The sequence below is a fragment of the Budorcas taxicolor genome, chromosome 14, assembly GCF_023091745.1.
Source record: "Budorcas taxicolor isolate Tak-1 chromosome 14, Takin1.1, whole genome shotgun sequence".
Lineage (NCBI taxonomy): Eukaryota > Metazoa > Chordata > Mammalia > Artiodactyla > Bovidae > Budorcas > Budorcas taxicolor.
Window position 1 is genome coordinate 13,917,489 of NC_068923.1, and position 24,946 is coordinate 13,942,434.

Genomic DNA, 24,946 nt, shown 5'->3' on the forward strand with positions numbered 1-24,946 from the left:
CCCTAAGCAGCCCTGTCACCCCAACGCATCATGCCTGGCCAGCTCAGAGCCTGTTTGCCAGCCCAAGCGGAAGCTGGCAGCCAGGGCTCCAGGGCTGCATGCCAGGAACAGGGAACCCACCCCCGAAAGGGAGGCTTCTGACACGAGCCTTGAACCACTTTGCCCTGCTGGCTCTGGCCAAGAGCCTTATGGGAAATACCCTCTCCTCTTCTAAGCCAGGGTCCCTGCCCTCCAATGAGGACACCCTCAGCCCTGGCCCCCCAAGGAGTGTCCTTCCAAAGCTACTTCTTCTGCAAAGTATTACATAGGGGCCTCCAGGAGCCTGGGAGGCAGGGTGCTGAAGGGCCAGGCTTCTTGTCTGACAGGCATGTGCCCCACACCCATACGGGGCTGGGCACCCCGAGCGAGCCCCAGCGTGCGCTACGGGCCTCGGCTGCTCACGGGGCAGGCACACCCAGGCCCAGCAACACAGCCGCTCCCTGCTGGCAACAGAGGCCCAGCTGAGACACACGACAAGACAGTGGCAGAATAGCCCTTTATCGAGAGTCACAGAGCAACACTAGGTCTCTGCAGCTGCTGTCTCCCAGGTATAGCTTCTGCCCCAGGTCTGTTCCTCAGGGAGGCTGGCAGCCTGGCCCGGGACACACACTGGACACGCAGAGCAGGGGCGCGGGGCTGGGCAGTGGGACCTTCGCCACCCCAGCCACCAGCCCCTCACATGAGCAGGCAGCACGGTCTCTTCTCCACGGGGGCCTCCTCTGAGGGGGCTGTGAGTTTGAGCAGGGGTGGGTCTCCACTCGCCCCACACCCACTCTCTGGCTGGGGGGTCTCAGTGTCCACAGGCAGGCCAGCCTCAGCGGCCTCAGGCCCCTCAGCTGGGGGTCGTTGCAGCTTGGCAGCAGCCCGCTGGCGCTTGAGCTCTGCTAGGGTGTGGTGGGCCTTGGCGCGCACCAGGGCGTCGGGGGAGGCACTCTCCAGGGGGCTCAGCTGGTAGGAGACGCTCCGGTCCAGCCGCTTGGAGTACAAGTGCCGTGCCGGGGGCCCCCCCACTCGGCCGTTGTGTGGCTTGGCCTCCTCGGGGTCCTCCTCCTGTGGGGGAAGCATGGCCTGGAGGCCATCAGCAGGCACCTTCTGGCCCGGGGCCCCAGGCAGCACGGTGGTCCAGGAGCCAAACCAAGGGTGGGGGCGGAGCTGACCCCCGAGCATGTGGCTCTTGTGTTTGAGGACAGGGTCACTGGCCCCACCAGGGTGTGGGGGCGGCCCGGGCTCACCTCCAGGGGCAGCGGCTGGAGCTCTGCATCGGTCTGGCGGTCCTCATCCTCTTCCGACGGCTCGGGGCTGGCAGGCAGGGGCTGCTGCCACACGATGGCCTCCTGGGCATGCTCCCTGCGGTACAGGCTGGTGCGCTGGGTCAGGCTCACCCGCCTCACCACCTTCCTGGGGGAGCAAGGAGAGGGTGGTGGAAGACATCGCCTTCCCTGCGGACTCTGCCTGGGCTGGCACCCTGGGCTGCCAGCTGACCTCAGCGGGGACAAAGCCTTGGGCCCAGCCCATGGGGTGGGGCCGAGGGGGCCTGGCGGGAGGGGCGGGCACTCACCCACGGCTGCCAGCGCTGGAGGTGCGGCGGCGCAGCAGGGAGCGCTGGCGGCCCTGGGCGCGCAGGAGGGCGTCATGCTTGTGCTTCAGCTCCAGCAGCTTGGCGCGCACCTCCTCGTCCCCACACACATCTGCAGAGGAGCCAGAGGGTCACGGGCCCTGCCATGCACCCCCTACACCGCAAGGACGCACCCCCGGCTCACCGAGAGGCGTCTCGTCCATCAAGGACTTGCCGTTCAGGTCAGCCCCATGTGCCACAAGCAGCTCCACCAGGCGCACCTGTGGGCCGGAGCGAGGGGGCTGCTGAGGTCTGCGGAACCTGCGGGCTCATCAGCCCCGCCGTCCACGGGCGCTCACCTGGCCCCAGTAGGCCGCCGCATGCAGCGGCTCCCAGCCATCGCGGTCCTTGGCGCTCAGGCTGGCCTGGTGCTCCAGCAGCAGGGCAGCTGCCTCACTGAACCCGTTGGCCGCGGCGATGTGTAGCTGCAGGCACACCACCTGCACCTGAGTCCCGGCTCGGCTTGGGGAGCACCCTCCCCCGCCCAGTCCGGTGCCGTGTCCTCACCAGCGTGGCCCCATGGTCCCGGGGAGTGTCAAGGTCAGCCCCCGCCTGCAGCAGGTCCCGGATGTCCTCTAGCATGTGCCGCTCCGGCAGGGCCCGGGCCTGCTCGATGCTGTCCTGGGTGATGCCTGCGGGGCAGGGCACTCAGGGCTCGCTCTCCCAGAGCAGCCTCCCCTGCCGCGGGCAGGGGCAGGGGGTGCACTCACCACGGCTGGCCATGGCTGTCTCCAGGCAGTCCAGCGTCTGCTCGTCCTCACACAGGTCGTAGGGCATGTTCCCATCCGTGTTGACTGCCAGGAGGTCAGCACCACTGTGGAGAGGATGGACAAGGTGCTGATCATGGGGCCCCTGTGCCGGGAGGGAGGCCCCTGCCTCGGGCAGCACACTGTGGGGCTGCAGCTGAGGGGCCCAGGCCTCTGCTGAGCTGAGAGGCACCCCTGCTGGATGCCCCTGCGTCTGTCCTTGGGCTGCTGGACTGTCAGGTGGCCTGAGCTCCCAGCCCCTGGCTCCTGTGAATGTGTCCAGTGGGTCCACCTGCCCCAAGGGGTGCCAAGATTCTGGGTGTCCTGGGCACTCTGCAGGGAGCGGGGTATCCTCTGTGGAGAGGAGTGGAGTGGGGCTGGGGGCTGCACACCCACCCCTCCCCACGCCCAGGCATCTGTGTGTGAGTGGGGGAACGGTCATCCACCCGCATACCCAGCTCCGACGCCCTGCAAGGCCAGCTGAGGGGGGCTCCTGGATCCTGGCGAAGCTGACCACCCTCTCCATTCATCAAGGCAGGTGTTCAGGAGCCCAGCCCTGCTCTGCCCTCCCCATTAACAGCCCCACTGGTGTCCAGGTATCCCCTTCCCAATTCCTCCCTTGTGACTCTGACCAGAGTGGCATTTCTGTGCAGACCCTGGGAAGGTCAGACAACCAGAGAGGGAGGTCAAAGCCTGCCCTCAGGGAGCTCCAACGGGCGGAGGGCCACGCTGCCCTGCGGGGTGCCAGTTCCCTGCAGAGGCAGCACCATGGCCTCTGCCAGGCCCCAGCTGTGCGCACTGGGGTGCAGGCAGGGCATGCCAGGGCAAGTGGAGACAGAGACCCAGGGGAGAAACCTGGGCTGTCTCCACATGAACTGCCCCCTGCGGGGAAGGTCCTGCCTGCCCTGACCTGGTAGAGGTTCCTGCTCTGGTCACCCATGCTCCCAGTGGGCCCTACCGAGCAATGAGCAGCTCCACCAGGCGCAGGTGGCCACAGGTGGCCGCGGCATGCAACGGTGTCCAGCACTCGCTGTCGCGGGCGTTGACCTGGGCCCCAGCTTCCAGGAGCTGCTGCACCATCTCCCGGAAGTCATCGATGCAGCTCTGCGGAGCACCCAGCCTGAGTGTCCGAGCCCACGCCGCGGCCTCAGCCTCCCCTCCCACCACCAGTGGGGCTGACCTGATGCAGGGCCGTCAGGCCATCCTCATTGGCCAGATCAGGGCTGACCCCGCTCTCGAGGAACTGGCGGACTGCAGGGAGGACAGAGGCGGTCAGGGCTTGGGAGCAGAAGTTGGCTGCAGGCCCATAAGTCCTGCTCAGGCCCCTGCCCAGGGCACCTGGGTCGCGTGCTGTAGCCAGGACAGCAGAGGAGCACAGGGAAGGCATGAGGGACCCCAGAGCCCAGGCCGAGGGCTCGGGGCTGGGCCCCCAGGCAGGGTATAGACAGACAGCAGCGCCCTGCCTCAGCCTCAACCTCAGAATGCCTTCCCAGTTAGGGCCTTCCAGCCTTCCAACTCCTCCCAGAAAGGGCCCCCCAGGCCTGGGGGCCGGCATGCACCCTCAGATACCCCTTGGTCAGGTCCCGTGTTCCCCCAGCCTTACACGCTCACACACTCACACTCACCCCTCCCCTGGTACTTGCAGCCTGCCCCACCGCACCTCGGTGGCCAAGACTGAAGGCCCAGGGTACCCAGGCCCAGCCCTCCCCAGCTGCACCCCTCACCCCACAGCTCCTGTTTGCTGGCTGACCCACGGCCGCCATGCCCAGCCCCCTTTCCCTGGGCACACCCTGCCCCTCACACCCTGCCCCTCCTTGCCCTCTGAACCCGAGCTGCCACAGCAGAGGCCCCGCCCGGGAGGAGACAGAAGGAGTCCTCAGGAGCCTCCCTGGGAGGGCAGAGGGGCTGAGAGCGGGCAGAGGGCAGTGCCAGGAAGGCAGTCCTGCCCAGCCTGTCCTCCGGGAAGGAAGAAGTCAGAGGCAGAACTAAGGGCGGGTGTTGAGGGGGGCCTGCTGGGCAGCCCTGCACCCTGGGTCTAATCTGCTGGCGGGGGGCGGGGGGGATGCATGTGTCCTTTATGGAGGCGAAGGCTCAGAACCCAGGCAAGCAGGCAGGCGTCATGGGCCAACTCCCAGCACCCTGGCCAGAGGCAGAGAAGATGGCAGCTCCCAGCCCACCCCGCCTTGGCCCCTCGCCCAGCAGGGCCCTTGGCAGGCTTCCCTGGGCTCCCACCAGGGGGCTGTGGCTCCTGAGGCCTGCGTGAGGAGTGGGGACAGGGCTGCTGGCCCGGACCAGACTTCAGCCACACTCACCTTCTTCCAGGTCATTCCGGGCAGCCGCCTCGAGGAGGGTGACGCTGGGCGGGAAGAGCACCCGCTTCTGCGGCTGACCGCTGGCCCTCCGGCCCTGTGCCTCCTTCTCAGCCCGGGCCCACATCTTCACCTGCTGGGCCCGTCGCTTCTGGGCATGCTTGAGCCGCTCGTGTGTGCTCATCCTGCCCACCATGGGCATCTCTGCCAGCAGTTCCAGGTGCTCGGCCATGGTGGGGGCTGCCTGCCACGGGGCCTGCGGGGGGCACCGGCTGGGGCAGCACGGGGGCCAGGCTGGGCCTGAGGTGGGGGGCAGCCGGCTGGACTGGAGCCCTCGGGGGCATCCCCTCCTGAGGTTCGTGGCCTCTGTGCCTGGCAAGGCTGGGTCAGGAGGCCTCACGCTGTGACCAGGCCGGGGCAGGTGTGAGGGCCACGGGCCCCAGGCAGAAAGGCAGCGCGGGACGGCACCTGCAGCCCGCCTCCCGGGGCCTGAGCACCTTGGCCGCTCGATGGGCAGGGCCTCCCTCCCGCGCTGGGTCAGGAGGACACCCTGCAGGAAGCAGGCGGGACCTGGCCAGCGTCAGTCCAGGGTCTGAAGCTAATCACCCAGATGACAAGGCTGCAGCTCCCGCCTCCTCACACAGGGGCAGGGCAGGGCAGGGCACACACCCCTGGGAGCCCTTGCCTTCCAGTCTTAGGAGACCAGGTGGGGTCCAGGGGCACCCATGGCCAGGCCTTCCTCCCCCACCGACCCCCAGCACCTCCAGCCTTCCGGGGGTCAGTGCTAAGAGGAGGTGCAGCAGCAGGGAGGGTTGGGCGGGTGTGTGTCCAGAGTCCGGGGGGCCTGGCCCCCAGTACCCGAGGCTGATGCTCTCTAGGCAGGCAGGGCACCCAGGGCCCGGGAACTGTGTCTTCAGGAAGGGCCCCCTTTGGAGTAGCCAGTGGCCGAGCTGCACACGCAGGTACTCCCTCCCGCTGGCCTGAGAGGAGGAAGCAGGAAGCCGTCAGGGCTGGACGGGGACAGGCCAGCCCCCCCAGAGCCCCGCCCTGCCCACAGAGAACCTTGCGCGGCCCGCATTCTGGCCCCACACTCAGCATTTCTCTGCAGCTCAGAGAAAGGAGCAGGCAGATAGCACACCCGCTCACAGCAGGCCTCCAGCCGGGCGGCCCCTCAAGACCCCACGTCAGCCCTTGACCCATGTGCCCTCGGGCTGGGTTAGGCAAGCTCACTTTCTCCTGCAGCTCTGCCAGCTTCCTGAGGGTGCCCAGGCCACCCTGCTCAGCTGCAGAGAGTGGAGGGCACGGCCTGTCCTGGCCATGGGCTGCTCACCGCTTGAGTCTGGGCCTCTTCCTTGCCAGGCTTTCTAATTCAGGCCATTCAATGCCCCCTCAACTGTCCTGGGCTACATGCAAGCCCTGCTTGTGTGAACATGGGCGCAGTGGCCTGCCTGACCTGGAGCTGTCAGGACAGCCAGCCAGGCAAGCAGCTAGGCTGTGGTACAGCCCCACAGTCCCCACCATGGACTGTCCCGCCCAGCACGCCTGGGGTGGTCACTGGGCACAGCCTCAGGACACTGCTCAGGAGGCCGTGGCCAGGCTCCACCTAGAAGGTACCCCCTGCAGCTCAGCCTGACCACCTGGAGTCCCCCTTCCCACTCGGACAGACCTCATGGCCATCTAGAGACTGACCAGCCTTCCTTTGACCAGACTTGTACTAGTGAGTGCCCATTCCTTCTGGAAGGAAACCGTCCTGGGCCAGATCAGGTCAGGTCAGGCCTCTCCAGCCTGCGGACCCCCAGTGTACCCGGAGCCTTGCTTCTCGGGTCTGCCTGGCCCTGGACGTGGGTGGCACTCCACGATCCCCTCTGCAAGCCTGGCCTCAGAGGCTTCCTGGGGACAGGATGGGGGACCAGTGAGGCCAGGAAAGAGCTCTCCAGGTAGCACCCCTGCTCCGGGCAGCCCACCCCCTGCTGGCCAGCTCTGCCGACTGCAAGGCCAGCACAGAAGCTGCCCAGACTGCCTGCCTGGGTCTCCCGGGGCTCCGTGTCCTGCCTCTGCCTGCTCCCCACCCATGAGGCCCCGGCCAGACCCAGGTGTGGCAGGGCTTTCTGCCTCCCTGCTGGCCACTCACAGGTCCCTCATGTTCCCCTGGAGAGACTGGGCACCCCCTCCTGCCCACATGTGGGACGTGCATCTCTCTGGAGTTGGCCTTGGGGCCTGCCAGCAAACCCAGCCTGAAGAGCTTGCCCCACAAGACCATAAGGAAGGAGCAAGGCCGGCTGCCTTCTGCCTGGGCCTTGCCCCTGCCCCATCGCTACTGCCCAGGGGGGCAGGAAGGGCAGGGGCTCGACAGAGACCTGCTCCCTGTGGCCCCCACACCCTCGCCAGGCAGTGTGCACTGGAGCGGGGCACTCACCCCCACTCTGGGGGCCCACCTGCCGGAATCCCCAGGTCCCCTCTGGGTTCCTTTAGCAGTGCTCCTTGCAGGAAGCTGCCTGAGGGTGGTCTCTGTGTGACCTTGGGTCTCTGGACTGCCTCCCCTGAGAGAAAGGTAACCCATTGACATCCAGGGACCCTGGGCAGTGGGCATCCATCCTGGGAGCGTTTCTGTGGAGGGCAGCATGGTGCTCAGTCCTGCCCAGGGTGAGTCTAAGCTTTGCCCACTCCCCCACCCAGCCTCTGCCCTCTCTGCCACCTCCCCCAGCCACAGTCTAGGAACAGCCCCCTGGAGCCAAAGACTCACCCCTGACTGAGCCACAGAGGCCAGCACAGCTCGGCAGAGTCCCGGCAACTGACCACCTCACCACACCCAGGCTGAAGGGGACTGAGCAGGGCAGCTGCAGCCTCAGTCCACAAATCCTGTCCCAAGCCTCCCTGGAATGTCAAACAGAGATAATCTGCACGATTTTTCCAGTTCTAAGCTCCACGCCTGAGGTGTGGGATGAGGTGGGAGGAGCTTTCTGGAAGGACCACAGAGACTGCCCACCTCCTCTGAGCCAGCACCACGGGAAGCCCTGAGTCTGTTGGGAGTGGCCCTGGGCCCTCAGGGTGGACAGACCCATGCCCAGTCTGAGTGCCTCAGGGGCCCCTCCACACCTACAGCCACCCTGCTCCAGCATCTCCACCCTCCACCTGGGAAACTGAGGCCAGGCCTGAACCCTGGTGCTCTGCTGAGACTCCCCCATGCTGCCTCACGCCTATGCCCAGCATCTGTGTGAGAATCAGGGTCACAGCAAAAGCCCAGCGCCAGGGCAGCCAGGACCCGGGGCCGGCAGTGGGGGTAGGGTGGGGGGCCTGAGGGGCATGACCTGCGGGGGGGCATGACCTGCAGAGAGGGGGAAGGTATGGAGGGAGGGTGCCCACCTTCCCGCAGGTTCTGGGGCTTCACATCTTGGCTGCTGGGGCTGCTCCCTGTGGCTTTATTTACAAGAGTGAATGGTGGGGCAGGCGTGCTCCTCGCTCTGGGAAGGGTGAAGCGTGCGGCACCACCTGCAGAGTCAAACAGAGATGTGCCCTCAGCAGGGGAGGCCATGGGGCCAGGGCTCCGGTGGCTGAGGGGCCAGGACTCCATGGCCAAAACCCTGAGACAGAGCTGACCCCGCCTGGTCGCAGGCAGGGACTGGGAGGCAGGACTCCCCCGACCCCACCCCGGATCTGGCTTCCCAGCTCCCGCTCAGCTCACCTGGGATGCCACCAATCCCCGCCTCATGGCCAGCTGCCGAGGGCACGAGTCTGCAGGGGGCGACGCTTGTCCCCGCCCGCTGCGTGCCCGCTGGGTGTGTCCCCGGGGCTGAGAGCCAGAACCTGGAGGAAGGCCTTGAGTCAGTGCCGCCTGGGGAAGGGGCCGAGGCCCCAAGGCAGGGCCCGATTTGTCCTAACCCTTGTCTGGCTGTGCAGCTCTGGGGGGCCCTGGGTGGGGCGAGGGGCATGGGGCGAGGGGCATGGGCCTCGGTGCAGGCACAGGCTGGGCTCCACGAGGAGGAGAGCATGGTGCCCTGGGCCCTGTGCTGGCCCCGTGATGGGTCCACCTGGCGGGCCCGGGTGGCACCAGCCATGTGGGGACAGGCGGCAGAGCCGTGAGCGGCTGAAGGCAGGGGCTGGGCCGAGCGGCTGGGCAGCGGGCAAGGGCGCCCATGCTGGCGTGGCGAGCATAGAAGGCCTGCTCACCTTCCGAGATCTGGGGGTGCTGCCAAGGGCACCATCATCACAACACACGTGCACGGCAACCCCCAGCAGGCCTGTTCTGGAAGGCTCTAGAGGCTAGATCTGCAGCACACATGTCAGGCCTGCCGTTGCCGCAGCTTTCAAGTCCTCCTTGCCTACCTCAGGGTTATGACATGAGGCCCTGAGGGGTGTATGAGGGAGCTACCTATACACTACTATGAAAAGGTCACTAAGAAACAGTGTTCAGCGAAGAACCAGGGACTCACAATCTGTACATGAGACAGAGCTTCACTGTGAACAGGCCTGTAAACCTGAATCAGCCACAGGCCCGGGGGGTGGGGGTTGGGGGGCTGCAGGGACCTCGGGCGGCCGAGAGCTCGGGGCCACTCCTGCTGTTTGGCTTCTGAGCCGCATGAGGGCAGGTCTCCTCTAAACAATGTTAAGTGCTCTGTCTGGGGAGGGCAGGTGTGAGCACAGCTGTCAGGCATCCGTCAGCCTGGGGGGCGGGCTGAGGATGGAACAGGCCCAACAGGCTGTGGGAGCCACAAAGGCTTCCAGATGCATGAGAGCCGGCAGGAGACACCCGCAGACCTGCTGGGGAGGGGGTGTGGTGGGGTGGGGGGAGCGCCCCGGGAGGAGGGCCAGCAAGGGGCAGACGGAGGAGGGAGGCCCCGGAGAACCAGGACGGGGAGCATCCAAAGTGAGCAGGGCCACAGACGCCCCTGAAAGAGGGTCCGGAAGGGAGGGGTCTGCGGAGGCACAGATGGGGGAGCTGCGCAGGGCTGGGGAGGGGTCTGCAGGAGGCATGGGGGCCAGCACACACCACAGACACAGCCGTGCTGAGGGACAACCGCAGGAGGCGCGGACCATCCAGGTGACCCCAGTAAGGGGTGGGCCTTTCTAGCCTGACACAAAACCCAAAAACCAAAAGGGAAATTAACAAATCCCATCCTGCTAGATTATTTTAATGTCCGCACTGTGAAACAAAACAAAGCCTATAGAATCAAAAGACAGATCCTCACATCAGTTTCGATGGCTTCACACAGAGACGGAGCATGGATTCCACTGGAAACACCAGGCCTACACTCAAGCAGTACAGGCAAGCTGGAAGCAGGCCCTGCCCCCTCATGGACAGCATCCATGACTGGATCACAAAGATTGAGGGCATCAACCAGGAGAATGTACCTACTGAGTGCCTACTGAAGTGTAGAGAGCCTTCATCCTGCTCAGCCAAGGTGCCGCCCTGCAGGCAGCCAGCCTGGCACACCGCTGGTCTCCTCATGTGACTCGGCCGCAGTCCCAAGGCAGGGCCCTGCCACCCTAGAGCCTCTCCGGGCATGCGAGGCAGGCAGCACGCAGGCTACAGGAGAGAAGCAGGCCCGTTCCCCGCTCTGACACCCCCCCAGAGTCAGGCACAGCTCAGTCTTTGCTCTCCCCCTTCCCGCCAGCCTTCTCTGGGGGCTGCTTTTTCTCTCCCCACCTCGCCCCCAGGCCTGGAAGTGCCACCCCGTTCCTGCTGCAGCCTGCAAGCCTCTGAGTCCTGGCTGACACATCCATTGGCTGCACCGACCACCCACCCCAGCCCTTTCCATGGGCATCGTGCCCCATCGCCGTGTCAGGTCCAAATTCCTGGTAGGCTCGATATCCCTGTGGACCAGCCTTCAGCCCCTGCCCCTTGGTGATGACCTCATCCTCAGGCTCAGTGGTACCCTGGACCCCATCACCTCCAGGAACTCCCCCAACCCCGCCCCGGCATTTCAGTTCTACAGCTGGGTTCTCTGCCACCACCCTCTCCCAGCTCACTCCTGACCGCAGCACCCCAGAGCCCCAGCCTCACAGGCTCCCAGGCCCTGAGCTTGTGGGAAAGTCCTGCCTGGCACAACGCAATGGCTTCGAGTCGGAATGTACCAGCCAAGCTGCCGACTGAACATCACACTCAGACTTGACAGCCCCAAAGCCTTCCGCTCCCCTCTTCCCCATCCCCACACTCAGCTGCTGACATGTTTCCTGACAAGACAGAAACCATAAGAAGAGGACATCCACCTCCGTGAAAAAGCCAGCAACCACGGAGCCCACCATGGGGCCTTCCCGGGCCTCGAGGTACCCCACCCCAGGGCTCTCCAGCACCCTGGGAAGGACCCAGAACCCGGGCTCCCAGCACCAGCTCTCTGCTCCAGCCCCTTCCTATCAGCAGAGTGATGATCTCAACGTAATTCAAGAAACAACAAATCCCACTGGAGGAGACGAGGATGCTTGCTACCACTAGCTCTATTCCTATTGTATTGAAGGTTCTAGCCAATGCAACAGGGCAAGAGAAGGCAATAAAAGGAGTAAGAATAGGCAGGGTGAGGGGCGTCCCTGGCGGTCCAGTGGTTAGGACTCGGTGCTTTCACTGCTGGGGCCCAGCTTCAATCACTGGTTACGGAACTAAGATCCCACACGCCAGATGCTGTGGCCAAAATACACACACACACACACACACACACACACACACACACACACACGTATGTAAAAGAACAGGAAGGGTGGGGAAAAACCCAATATTTGAGAATGACATATTGTATATGATAAAAACCTGCAAAGTCCTAAAAAACTATGAGAATAAATAGTGATAGATACTAGGCTAATGTACAACAATAAATTATATTTGTAAATGCCAGCAACAGTTAGAAGATAAAATTGTAATGACGCTATTTACGTCCAAAAGCATCAATGTGTATGAATAAATCTAATAAAAGATGTGCAAGACCTCCACACAGAAGACCACTGAAACTTCTTAAAGTTCACAAGAAAACAACCAAAAGGGACAGGCCACACGTAGGCGTCAAAAGACTCCGAACCATAACGATGCCATTTCTCCCCAAATTCACCCAAGACTCAATGCAACCCCAGTTAAAATCCCACTAGTTCTATTTGAAACTCAAACTAATTTTCCATTTAACAGGGCAAAGGGCAAGACTTGTCAGTAAAACCGTAAAAAAGGAAGACATGAAGTACTTAGAGAAACAGAGAGAGGGAACAGAAGGGAGTCCGGAAGCAGACATCCAGTTGCGACAGGGCAGCAGAGCAGAGTCTCACTGAACGCGGCAGGCCGGCCGCGCAGCAGAAGAAGACACCCACCACACCCCCGCCCCGAGCTGTGTGTCCACACGTGACAGGTGAAGCCAGGACCACGAAGGCCCGACGCCAAAAGCACAGCCCTCTCGATGAATGAGACAGGTCTCAGCACAACTGCAGCGTTCTGTCCTGCGGAGGACCTGCAGAGGAGACAGGCTGGAGACCAGGGAGCAAACGGTGATGGACACCGCGGCGGAGTCGGGCCGCGGGGGCCAGCGCCTCCCGCTGTGCCTGCCCCTTCACCCCACAACCACCACCCACAGCGCCACGGCCGCCGCTCCTCCCAGGCGGACCTCCGAGGGCGACCCACACAGCCACCCGGTGCCCACCTCCAGGAAGGAGCACCGAGGCCAAGTGAAGTCTGGGCACAGAGGCCCAGAGAAAGACACCTGGCAGGTCTGAGGACGGGGGGGCAAGTGGGCAGGTACAGGGAGGCGCAGGGCATGGCCAGCCCTCCCCTCCAAGAGGGGCAGTGGCCACATTGAAGGTGAAGCTGGGGCACCCAGCTCCCTCCAGCCCGCTCCTGCCCCAGCCCCTCTGGGCCTGCACCTCACAGGCCGCTGCCTGCTGCCCTGCTCCTAGTCAGGGGTCCAGCTCTCTCCACACTCAGCCCCGGAGCATTGAAAATGCAAGCCTCAACCCAGTCACCCCTCGCCTGAAACAGTCTAAAAGGCCTCCTGGCCCCGTGAGGTCCGTGAGGCTCAGCCAGCCCATCAAATCCCGGGCTGGGCCTGCTCCCAGCCCGGCCCTCAGCGGCCCTGCCCACCACCCCACTATCGGGCCTGCAGGGTCGGGGGTCCCTGTGCCCAGGATGGGCTTTTCCACACAGCCTCCCGCAGGGTATCGGGGTGTCCTCTTAAAATCTTTATATGGTGAAGTGTGATACTGTGAAAATGAATAAACAGAAACCTCATTAAAAATCCAGGCAGACTCCACACTTCCACTGCATGGGGCCCAGGCTCGATCCCTGGTTGGGGAACTAAGATCCCACAAGTCATCAGGCGAGGCCGAAAAGATAAACAAAAATAAAACAAATGAAATAAGATGGAGTCTGGAGGCCAGAAGGGAGCACTCTCACACCCTGTCACTTCCCTTCAATTGCAGACCCCACAGGGGCAAGGTTACCACAACACAACCTGGCAGAAGGAAAGCAGATTTTCTCCCCACTTGGCAACAGCGCAGCCAATGAGAAGCCTCCACACCCGGTTTCCTCCAAAGGGCTCTCTGTTCATTACAGCCCCTCACACTCCCCTTCTCCTCGTAAGCTTCCCCTCCTTTGTCCTCTGCGCTTGCCTGTGGCTCCCCATGGGCTACAGGTCCTGATTTGCCATTGTTTGCGCCTGTGAAATAAATCCATTTCCCTGATAAAATAACTGGCTGTTTTCAATCAGTAATACAAGTCCTGAAAATGCAAAAATCACAATGGACTAATAATGGAGATGCAAACCGATGTGAGCTCCACCCCATCAGGATGGCGCCAAGCAGCTCAGAGTCCTCCTACACTCCTCCGTGCAGTGACCACCACCTCGCTTCTCTTCACGCCAACACCCCCCACATCCCTCCTGAGCTCAATCTGGTGCTGAGAGGCCAGAGTTCCAGATGGAGCCGTGCCCTGTGCTCTAGGCTGCCTCACCCCACTGTGTGGGATCCACCCACTCCAAAGTGTGTAGCTCCAAGGCTTTCCGCCTTTGGCTGAGTAACAGCCCGCTAGGAGCCTGTCTGCACAGCCGAGGGCACACTCTGATGGGTGTGGGCCAGTGAACACCCTGAACACTGACACTGGTGTGCAGCCGCCAACCACAGGCTATGACGAGTCAACAGACATTACCACTGCTCTCCAAAGCTGTACCAGTTTCTAATCCCAACAGCAATGGGGAAACAGTCCAGTTGGTTTTATTCTTTTTGCCACTCTTCGTGCAGTGGTCAGTTTGCAGTTGTCTGAGTATTAATAAGATGAGACATCTTTCTGAAGACAAGTCTCCTATATTCTAAAAGGAGGCTAGGGGGCATCACATTTAGGTCTGCAGTCCACCTGGAGCTAATGTTTGTGTCTGGGGTGAAGAAGGGAATCTGCGGAGTTGTAAAATATGCCTGCAAAGTAAGCGACACTCCTCCCTTCAAAAGGTAGACCTAGTCCCCCCCACTTAAGTGTGGGTGGTGGCACTTCCGTACTTGCTCAATGCCCGCCATGGTCAGAGTGTGCAAGGCGCCCTGATTGCACCCCTGCGCTCCTCCAGGCTACTCACTCTGGGGGAAGCCAGCCACCCAGAAGCAGACCCTTCCCCGTAGTCAAGCCTGCAGATGTGAGAGAGAAGCGCTGTATTTGGGGGCAATTTGTTTGACATCAATATATAACTAGGACAGGCTCCAATTTCATTTTTGAAATTGATAAAGTGTTAGTCAATCTGTCGTGTCTGACTCTTTGCAACCCCAAGGACTGTAGGCCGCCAGGCTCCTCTGTGGGGTTCTCCAGCAAGAATAATGGAGTGGGTTGCCCTTCCCTTCTCCAGGGGATCTTCCTGACTCAGAGACTGAACCCAGGTCTCCTGCATTACAGGCAGATTCTTTACCGTGTGAGCCACCAGGGAAGCCCCTCTTTGTTCTATATTTATATCCAATTGTCCCAGCACCATTATTTAAAAGTTGCTTCTCTCCATGTTGTTCTGCAGTGTCACTTCGGTAATAAATTAAGTTCCTATACATACATGTGATTCAACAGACATGAGTTTGAGGAAACTCTGGGAGACAGTAAAGGACAGGGAAGCCTGGCGTGCTGCAGTTCACAGGGTCGCAAAGAGTCGGACACGACTAAACGACAGAACGACAACATACATGTGAGCCTGTCAAGACTTCTGACTCCGTCCCACCGGTCCCTACAACATCCTACCCACTGTGGCTTTGTAATGAGTCTCCTCTCTGGCTCCCCAGCCCTCTTTCTTGCTGGGGGCGCACAGTCCTGCTCACCTTCTGGCCTTAGCTGCCCTCTGACCCACCCGTGAGATCTGAGTCCTTTCTCAGACTCCCCTCAGCAGTAGAACCACAGGAAAGTGAAGCCGTTTCAAAGCTGTGACCTACAAATGTGACATTTCCTTTGGCTTAGCTACAGCTGCTCAGCCTCCATCCTGTGAGAGATGATGAACCCAGGATGCCGGCACAAGTGTACACGTGATGCGGGCAGCTGCCTCCGCCTGGGGCCAGAGCATGCACTGGAGGCCATTTGGACCATGTGAGGAAGGGGCTGCAAGCGCAGCAGCAGTTGTGGGGCTGGAAAATTGGAAGGGTCCCTCACAAGAAACCAGGGGAGCCCCAAAGCTCCCTCCTCCAATGCCTTTCCATCTAAGTAAATCTAAAGACCAACTCACAGCAAGGTGTGAGAAGTCTAGATGGCCAAATGAAAGAAGTTAGGCAACTGGAGGTATCCGCATGTCAAAAGAGTCTCTGAGAAGAAACGAATCGCCAGTCTATGTTCGATACAGGATACAGGAGGCTTGGGGCTGGTGCATGGGGGTGATCCAGAGAGATGATATGGGGTGGGAGATGGGGGGGGGTGCGGTTCAGGATTGGGAACTCATGTACACCCGTGGCGGATTCATGTCAATGTATGGCAAAACCAAAACAGTACTGTAAAGCAAAATAAAGTAAAAAAAAAAAATTTTTTTCTGAGAACCAAGGATAGACGCCAGCCCTGGCCACTCTCACTGCCGAGGGCCTGGATTCCATCCCTGGTTGGGGAACTAAGATCCCACAAGCCACACAGAACAGAGGGGGAAAAGCCCAGCCCTCTCTTAGCTAAGAGGAGAAAGGATGGCTTCCAGAGGCCTGAGCACCACACCTTCCCAGTGCCCAGGCTCCAAGCTCGACGCCCCACTGCCCACAGCCACGACAGCCTCATGATTCCCGTGCGGTCTGGAAACAAAGGCCTGTCAATTCAGCAGTGTCCAGAAGTGGAAGTGGGCTTTGGAGAGGGCAGCGTTGGGACCCTGGATCTGCTCTCTGACTGGACGCTCAGCCTGAGAAGAAGGGGTGCACGGGTTCTGGATGGCCACCGGAGCACACACGTGTCCCCATGAACTGAGGAGAGCTAATGATAGGTTTACAGGTGCCTGATGTGAGAGGGAAAAATGGTGGGAGCCCCGCAGGCGGGGGCTGGGGGGAGACACGCCACTGCGCAGGCAGAGGCATCTGGAGCAGCCTGAGGCCAGAGACTCTCCAGCAGACTGGAAGCACACGACCCTGCCCGACCCTATGAGCCTGACTGCTCACCTAGAGGTCCCGTGAGGGGACAGCCGGTGAACAGTGTCTGGCTCTGCAGACAGAAAGACTGACATGTCTCCAGCTTCTGTGCCACAGGGCAGTGCACTAGCGTGCAGAGTAAAATGTCACTCTGCCGACCATGCAGTGTGAAACCAAAGGCACGCTCCACTTCCGGGTGTATAAACAGAAGAACTGGAGGCCGGGACTCAGCTATTTGCACACCAATGTTCACAGAAAAACTGTTCACAATTGCTACAAAGCAGAAACAACTCCAGTGCCCGATGCCAATGGACAGATGAGGAAATAAGAGGTGGTACATATACATACATGATGGAATATTCAGTCATACAAAGGGACAAAACCCTGACACTTGTCAGAAATATATCAAATAAAAGGACACGTGTATGATTTCCTTTTATATAACAGGTAAATTCAGGCATAGAAAGCAGGGGCTGGGGCAGCTGGTGTAAGGAAATAGTGCTGAATGGACAGTTTCTGTTTCGGGTCATTCAAAAGTTCTGGAAATTGACAGTGATGATAGCTGCACAACACTGCAAACGTATTATTCAAGTAAACGGACCACATGCTGGAATGCACACAAGATTCAGTGAGTGTACATGGAATGAAAGCATATAGAGAAAGTTCACTGACCACAACAGAATTAATCTAGAACTCAATAACATAAAAATATCTGGAAAAATTCCCAAATATTTGGAAACTTTAAAGCATACTTCTAAATAACCTACAGGCTAAGGAAGGAATCAAAATGGAAAGTAAAAGATACTTTGAACTGAATGAAAATGAAAACACATCAAATACAGTAGATGCATTTAAAGCAGGGTTTAGCACTTCCTTAGTGGAAGAACCCACCTGCCAACGCAGAGGACATAGGTTTGGTCCCTAGTCCAAGAAGATCCCACATGCCAGAGGGCAAGTAAGCCTGTAAGCCATGACTACTGAGCCTGTGCTCTGGAACCAAGCTGCAACTCCTGAAGCCCACACACCACAACTAGAAAATAGTCCCCGCTCAGCAATAAAGACCCAGAGCAACCAAAAATAAATAAATAAAACAAAGCAGGGTTTAGAAGAAAACTTTTAATTCTGAATGCATAAATAACAAGGATGGTCAAATCAATGACCAAAGCTTCCAACTTAGTAAGAAGCTAGAAAAAAAAGAGAAAATTCAACCCAAAGTAAGTGAAGGGAATTTATAATAAGAACAAAAAGTAATGAAACAGAAAATGGGGAATCCCCTGGTGACCCAGTGGTTGGAACACCATGCTTCCATTGCAGAGGCCAAGGATTCAACCCCTGGTCAAGGAACTAAGATCCCGCATGCCTTGTGGACCAAAAAAAAAAAAAGAGAGAGAGCGAGAGAGAAAGAAAACAGACAAAAAGAGAATACTGAAACTAAAAGTTGTTCCTTTGAAAATATTGATAAAATCAAGATTCTCACTAAACTGATCAAGAAACGCAGACAAAAATGACCAAAATCGTAAAAGAAATACAGGCTATCATTACAGATCCTACAGACAACTAAATGGGAACGTTCTGAACAATTTATAATCATAAACTTAACAACTTAAGTCAGGGATCAACAAACTACGCCTATGGACCAAATCAGCTTACCATCTCTTTTGTAAATAAAGTTTTATTAGAAAAAAACCATGCTCATTTGTTCAGGTATTGTCTGTGGCTGTTGTGTGTTACACAAAGAACTGAGCAATCACAAAAGAGACCATATGGCCTGAAAAGCCTAAAATATTTACTATTTGGCCCTCTATATATATATTTTTTAAATTGCCATGTTTGACTTAGATAAATGGGCAAATTATCTGAATGAAACAAATTATCAAAATGGGGTCAAGAAGAAATAGAAAACCTGAACAGCCCTATAACTATTAAAGGAATTAAATTTCTAATTAAAAACCTTCCCACAAAGAAACTCCATAGTTTGCTAATTAAAATAAACAAGCAAATCAATAGAAGCAGAAAAAGACTTGGAAAAATTCAGTATCCATTCATGGTTTTTGTTTTTTTATTTTTTTTCCATTCATGATTAAAAAAAAAAAAACCTTAGAAAACTAGGAATAAAAGGAAAATCCCTCAAAATCTGGTAAAACCCTCAGGACTGAGAACAAGGTAAGAGCACCAACTCCTACCCCTCTTACTCAACACTGCAACCCCCAGGCAGTGCACTAAGGCACGAAATAAAGAGCATACAGATGGAAAGGAAAATAACTTCTTAGATACAGGAGGCATGTAGAAAGATTTGTAGAAAATCCTTAGAAATCTATAATGGGGCTACTCGAACAAATGAATATATTTAGAAAGGTTGCAGGATACAAAGGACAGTATGCCAAAATCAAATTTATGTCTCTGAACTAGTAACAAAGGATAGAAACATGTAAAATGTTAAATATATCATTTGCAAAATTAGTGTCTCCAAACGGAACAGGTGCTGACGCTGGCTGCTAAGGGCAAAGCCTGGTCAACTTCCCCTCAATACGGCTTGAAAGCAGTTAATCGATCACTTCACTTGGACTCAGTTAATTACTTCTAAGGAACAAATGGAAACAAAGCCTGAAACCAGGAGGTACCAGCTCCGGACCAGGTCCTGGAGGGCAGTGCAGCCTCTCGCTTGCGGGTCTCTCCTGAACTGGGGCCTTGGGGTGAGGCTGCCCAGAGGCCAGAAGGGTGGGGCCAAGAGCCTGGCTGGCCCTCAAGGAGCCACCTGGCGGAGCATCCCCACCACGGGCTAAACCTGCAACCTGAACCACCCGGCCAAGCCACTGTACAATTCCCGACCCACGGCAGCTGCGAGAGAACAAAAATTCATTGTTTTAAATCATAATGTTTAAGGGTAATTTCTTTACAGCAATAGATAATTAATACAGAGACCTACATAAATGGAGAAATATGTACCATGTTCTACATTCTTACAATGTCAATTCTTCCCCTAACAGATCCCTAGCTTCCACATAATCCCAATCAAAATGCCAGTAAGCTCTTTTCGAGAAAATGACAAGCCAATTTTCACATTTACATAGAACTACATCATATCTTCGGAGAAGGCAACGGCACCCCACTCCAGTACTCCTGCCTGGAAAATCCCATGGACGGAGGAGCCTGGTGGGCTGTAGTCCATGGGGTTGCTAAGAGTCAGACACGACTGAAGTAACTTAGCAGCAGCAGCAGCAACATCATATCTCGAAGGGCCAAAATGATTTGAAAAAGAAAAACCAAGTTGGAAAACTACTTATACTTGACCTCAAGACTTATTTTAAAGCTAATATAATCAAATCTGCAGGATATGAGCAATAAGATCAATGAATAGAGAATCCCGAAGTCTACCCACACATACTGTCAGCAATGGAGTAACACAATGGGAGAGGGTGGCCTTTCAAAATGATGTTGGAATGCCCAGATATCCAGGGAAAACAATGACCCCTGACCTCTTGACCATTAAAGAAAGCATAAACCATAAAGAAAAAATGACAAACTGAACTTCATCAAAATTATAAGTATCTGTCTGTTTAAGACACTGGTGACAAAATTAAAAGCCAAGCCAGAGACTTGTATCTGGCAAAGGACTAGCACCCTAAACATATAAGGAATTCTTAGAGCTTGATGAGACAACCCATTTTTCATGGGTAAAAGATCTGGACACGTCACAAAATAAGATATACAAATGGCTGAGCAGGCAAATGAAACGGTGTGCAACACCATTCATCATTAGGAAATGCCAACTCAAGGCAGAACAAGCCATCAACACTCAGAAGAAGGGCTAAATTTCCAAAGAATGACAAAAGGACACAGAACAACTGGGAATGTGATATGACTTTCCATTTTAGAAAACAGTTGTGGCACTTTTGGTATAGAGTGAAATACAAGTACGTACTTCAACCATCATTTCTGTCATCTCAACCCAAGAGAAATAAAGTGTATGTCCATACAAAGACTGGTAAACATGAATATTCACAGCAGTTTTATTCACAATAGCCAAAAACTGGAAGGCACCGAAATGTCCATCAACAGGTGTGTGTATGGAGTAAACAGTGTACCTATACAATGGAATACCAAACCGTCCAGCAAGAAAAACAATGAACCATGGAGACATGCAGCAATCTGAATTTCCAAAACGTTCTGTCTGGCGAAAGGAAGTCAGACACAAAAGTGTTCATCCTGTATCCGTCCACTTATGTGAAATTCTAGGGAAAGAAAACAGGGACAATGAATCTATAAAAACAAAAGCAGATCAGTGGTTGCCTGGGGCAGGGAGGACCGTGGACTGGGCACAGGGAAAGGGACTTTCAGGGATGAGGGAGATGCTCTGTGTCTGGATTGTGGTGGCGTTTACAAGGAGCATATATCTATCAAAACCCACCAAATTATTTTATATAGGTGCCTTTTATTATACGTAAACTACACCTCAATAAAGTTGGATGTAAAAAAATAAAAGTATACAACCTAAGTCTTCCCCTGGCCTCTAACTCCGATGATCTGGCCTCTCCTGGCCTTGTCTCCTCCCATACCCCTCCACTACCCACTCAGCACTGGCCTGCTTCCTGCTTCCTGCACCTCAGGGACCTCGGCTCCATATCACAGAGGCTGGAAGCTGAGCTCGGGAACCACACTCTGGGTTTAAAGTGCCAGGAGCTGAGGGCACTGGTCAAGTTTCTTGACCTCTGAGGAAATCAGTTTCCTCATCTGTAAATGGAATAATAGTACCTTCCTTATAAGTTCTTATGAGGATTCAATGAACTAAGACACAGCGCTTTTGGGGTCTGGCACAGGGGCTGGCAAACTAACCCACTGTCTGTTTTGGTATGGCCCATGAGCTGAAAATGGTTTTGACCTTAATGATTGGCAAACAAATTAAAAGAAAAAGAATACTTGGTGACACATGAGTATCACGTGAAATTCAAGTTTCAGGGTCTGTCAGTAAAGTTTTGTGGAAACAGAGCACATTCACTTGCATATTGTCTGTGGCTGCTCTTCCACAAAACGGCAGGATAGCTGCCCCAGGGATCACGTGGCCCTCAAAGCCTGAAACCCTGACTCTCTGGCCCTTCACAGAAAAGCTCTGCCAGCCCCGATCCGCCACCTCATCGTTGCGCCCCTTTCTGTCAGCTGTGCCTTCTGTCTGGAAAGTTCTTCACAAGATCTCAGCATAGCTCCTTCCTTCCCGCAGCTCAGATCCCAGCTTAAACGTTGCCTCCTCAGGTCCCCTGCAGTCAACCCGTCACTCTGCTGCGTCTTCACCCCGCTTCCATTGTTGCACTAGTCACTGTTTTCTTCCCCGAGCCCCGGGCCTGACCTGCAGAAGTACCCATGACCGCAGGAGCTGATGGGTTCCCTACACTGAGGGACGGCGCGGAAGCAGACGCAGGTGCCCAGCCCAGGACTGAGCCGCCGGGTGGATGAACTGCCACTCAGCTGTGAGTGCAGCTGTGCCAGGGCTGGGCTTGGCACTGGGATGCAGAGCCCACGCGCCCTGAGCGCAGCCCGGAGCAAACGCAGGAGGCCTGTGGCCACAGCGAGGCTGGCCGCGTGCCCTGCCAGCGCAGAAGGGCCATCCAGCCTCCCGGATGGTGGGAAGGGTCTGCAGGAGCTTCACCTGAGTCCTGGAGGCTCCCAGGGCTCACCTTCCAAAACAGAAGGAGGTTCTGGGGGTGGGTGGGGGTGAGTCTTACAAAGCACCCCACACAAAACCTACCCAACAGCAGTGGTCAAAGAATGACCAAGGTCTCGGGCAGTCCCGGCAATCTGTGTCTGTCACAGCCACCCAGGAAGCACGCAGCCCAGACTCGCTGTCTGCCATCGGGCCTCACCACACAGCCAGCACAGGGCCGGGCAGCCGAGCGCCTCTTCCTCCCCAGCCCGCCGTCCCAGGCGTCTGTGGAATTAGACATGACTGTCCCTCTGTCCTTTTTTCTCAGTCTGATGTGCTGGCAGGGCCGTTCCTAAAGACAGAGAGCTTGGAAGGGAGGCGGAGGCTCACTCTCTCCCCTCCCTGCCTCCTCCACCACTACTGCAAGGGTTCAGGAGGGTGGAGGCCCGACACACATGGCAAGGTGCTCAGGAGTGGGGTGGGGGCAGAGGAGGGGGGCGAGTGTGCAAAGACAGGCATGTCGTCCAGCAGTCTCTGAGGAAGGATGTTCAGGAGGGACAAGGATCAGATCTGCTTTTCAGACCCATCACTCTGCCTATGGTGAGAAGGGTGGAGTCAAAGCGCCGAGTCGGAGCGCAGAAGAGCGGCCAGGAGCAACGGCTCCCATCCCAGAAGGAGGTGCAGGCTGCTGGTACAAGAGATGGACAGGACAGCCAGGATCTGGGCAACTGAGGAGCAAGTCTGAGAGAAGACACTACCACCCAGACACTTGCTTTGGCTAACAAGTGGACCGGGACAGAGGCACTGGCATGGGGAACTCTTGGGGTGCAGGTGCCGTGCTGGGCCACCACAGGCTCATCTGAGACTGGGGTTCCAAAGCTGAACACAGTGAAATTCAGAAATCCCTAGAACACAGACACCAACGTGGAGCCCACAGGTACCAGGGCCTCTTGCTGGGCGCCTGCCAGCCCAGGAACCTTCCAGGAGAGCAGAGTCCAAGCAGGTGAGGGATGAAGCCAGGGCAGGTCCGCGGAGAGCCCACAAGGAAGGAAAGATAGACCTGCTGATGCTGCTCCATCCCAGCGTTGAGCCAAGAGCCGCCGGCACGGTGGAGGCAGGCAGGGAGCTGGCTGCTCAGAGCGCCACACAGCCCCCAGGCAAGGATCTCGGGGCCAGCGCGGTCCAGGATCCGTCAGGGAACCATCCGCCCATAAGGCGACTCTCGCTGCCCCTGAAGTAAGCCAGGAGGCCAGCCTGGGGCACAGAGGCCCTTCCTTCACAGCTCTCCCAGGGAGAGCCCCCAAGCATCACCAGGGAGCATCCCCGGGAGCAGAGGGGCTGAGAAGAGCAGTGCGACCCCCACTCCACCCCCAAGCTAAGGACGGGGTAGGGAAAGGAAGGCCCAGAGCTCTGAGGAGGGCCAGCCAGAGCTCGGCCCTGGCTCCCGCTCCCCCACACCTGAAACGCCTCCGCACCCACGGAAACTAATCCCACAGTCGCCTCAGCCTCCACTGCAGGACAGGGAGGGGCCCCACCGGCGTGGACCTTCCCGCCCAGGCCCCTTGCGCCTCCGAAGCCGCGCGGGCCGGCGCTCGCCGCACAGCTATGGCTATTCCAGCCCGGACACCCATCGGTGGGCTGGAGCCCAGGATCCCTACAAGGAGGTCACTAGAACCCCTGGAAGTTAAGGAATTTGGCACAGAAAGGTTCAGGTTTTTCCTCTGGCCTCGCTCCAAAGCACACACGAAGCCTGGCAAGTACCTTCTCTGCAGGCCCGAATGTCCTCAGCTGAAACGGAGGTAACTCCGGTGCTGCCTACCTGGCCAACAGGTTACACGGCTGAAAACAACCCCGCATTCGGCTCAGCCGCGAACAGCGCCCCGGCCCGGCCTTGACGGCCGCCACTCCAGGAGCCTTCCCGACCCTCAGCACCGGCGCCGAGCGGGGCCTGGGCGGCCTCCCGCCGGGATCCCAGCCTCCCGGTCTCCCCGCCCGACCGCCGGCCCCGGAAGTCCGCTCCTCACCTTCCGCCTCGCGCCAGCAGCCACCTCGCAGCCGATCGGAGCCGGTCCGCGGGTCCTTCTGCCCAGCGCTCCTCCCGGCGCCGCGGGGGCGGGCCCGCGCCCGGCCCTTGCCATGGCAACGCGAAACTTCCGGCCCGCGCTCCCCAGGACCGGAAACCGCCGCCCGGGGGCGGGGCTTGCCCAGAGGGACTGGGGAGGTTGCGGACCGCCGCGTGGGCAGGGAGCAGTGATGGCCGGCCGGCAAGGGGAGGGCCTGCCGGGGCGAGAAGCGCAAGTAGTCACAAGTTTGCCAGGAGGGTGGTCGTCTGATTACTCTGATCTTTTAAGAAAGGGTCCGAGTTCACTCGACAAAGCAGGGGCATTAATGGGGGGAGAGCATGCGCCAAGGTGGGAACAGTTGAGGTGGTGGTTTAGGAGGGCGGGGCCCGCTCTGTGGGGTCTGTGCGGCCAGCGATGAGTAGTCAGGACGTGAGGAGCCCTGAACGCCAAACCAAGAGCTGGGCTTTATCCTGGAAGCAAGGAGGGGACAGTGGAGGAAAAGCGGTGCCTTAGACCTGTTGGAGGAAAAGACCTCTCAATAACTGAACTGGGCTAGAAGACACAAGAACCTCTCAGCTAGAGCCCTGGAAACGAACAGGACTTGAAGAGGTGACATGGGAGTCCAGAGGAAATATGAAGAATCTGGTAATGGAGGTAGCAGTGTAGCACCCCACCAACATCATCTCAGCCCCAGGCTTCCTCCTCCAGAGCACCCATTACCCATCCCTTCTCTCAGCACCTCAGTGAGAGCTGCACACCCACTGTATGCTCCAGATTTTCAGCCCTCTAAGGGTTTACACTAAATTAGCTGCCACCTAAGCTACTTGGCGGAGAAGGCAATGACACCCCACTCCAGTACTCTTGCCTGGAAAATCCTATGAACGAAGGAGCCTGGTAGGCTGCAGTCCATGGGGTCGCTAAGAGTCGGACACGACTGAGCGACTTTCCTTTCACTTTTCACTTTCATGCATTGGAGAAGGAAATGGCAACCCACTCCAGTGTTCTTGCCTGGAGAATCCCAGAGA

General features: G+C 57.7%; 1 protein-coding gene across 1 annotated transcript; it reads right to left on the minus strand.

Moving 5' to 3' along the window:
* Nucleotides 1-528: 528 nt before the first annotated feature.
* PPP1R16A (protein phosphatase 1 regulatory subunit 16A) lies at nt 529-23,960 on the minus strand. The gene is made up of 14 exons (XM_052651704.1): nt 23,883-23,960; nt 8,392-8,513; nt 8,073-8,198; nt 7,453-7,583; nt 4,713-5,689; nt 3,581-3,651; nt 3,359-3,504; nt 2,365-2,468; nt 2,162-2,286; nt 1,954-2,079; nt 1,800-1,875; nt 1,598-1,727; nt 1,272-1,437; nt 529-1,089 (listed from the first exon to the last, which is right to left on the minus strand). The coding sequence occupies exons 5-14, from the start codon at nt 4,939-4,941 to the stop codon at nt 715-717; spliced, it is 1,548 nt and encodes a 515-aa protein (XP_052507664.1). The 5' UTR covers nt 4,942-5,689; nt 7,453-7,583; nt 8,073-8,198; nt 8,392-8,513; nt 23,883-23,960; the 3' UTR covers nt 529-714.
* Nucleotides 23,961-24,946: the final 986 nt, after the last annotated feature.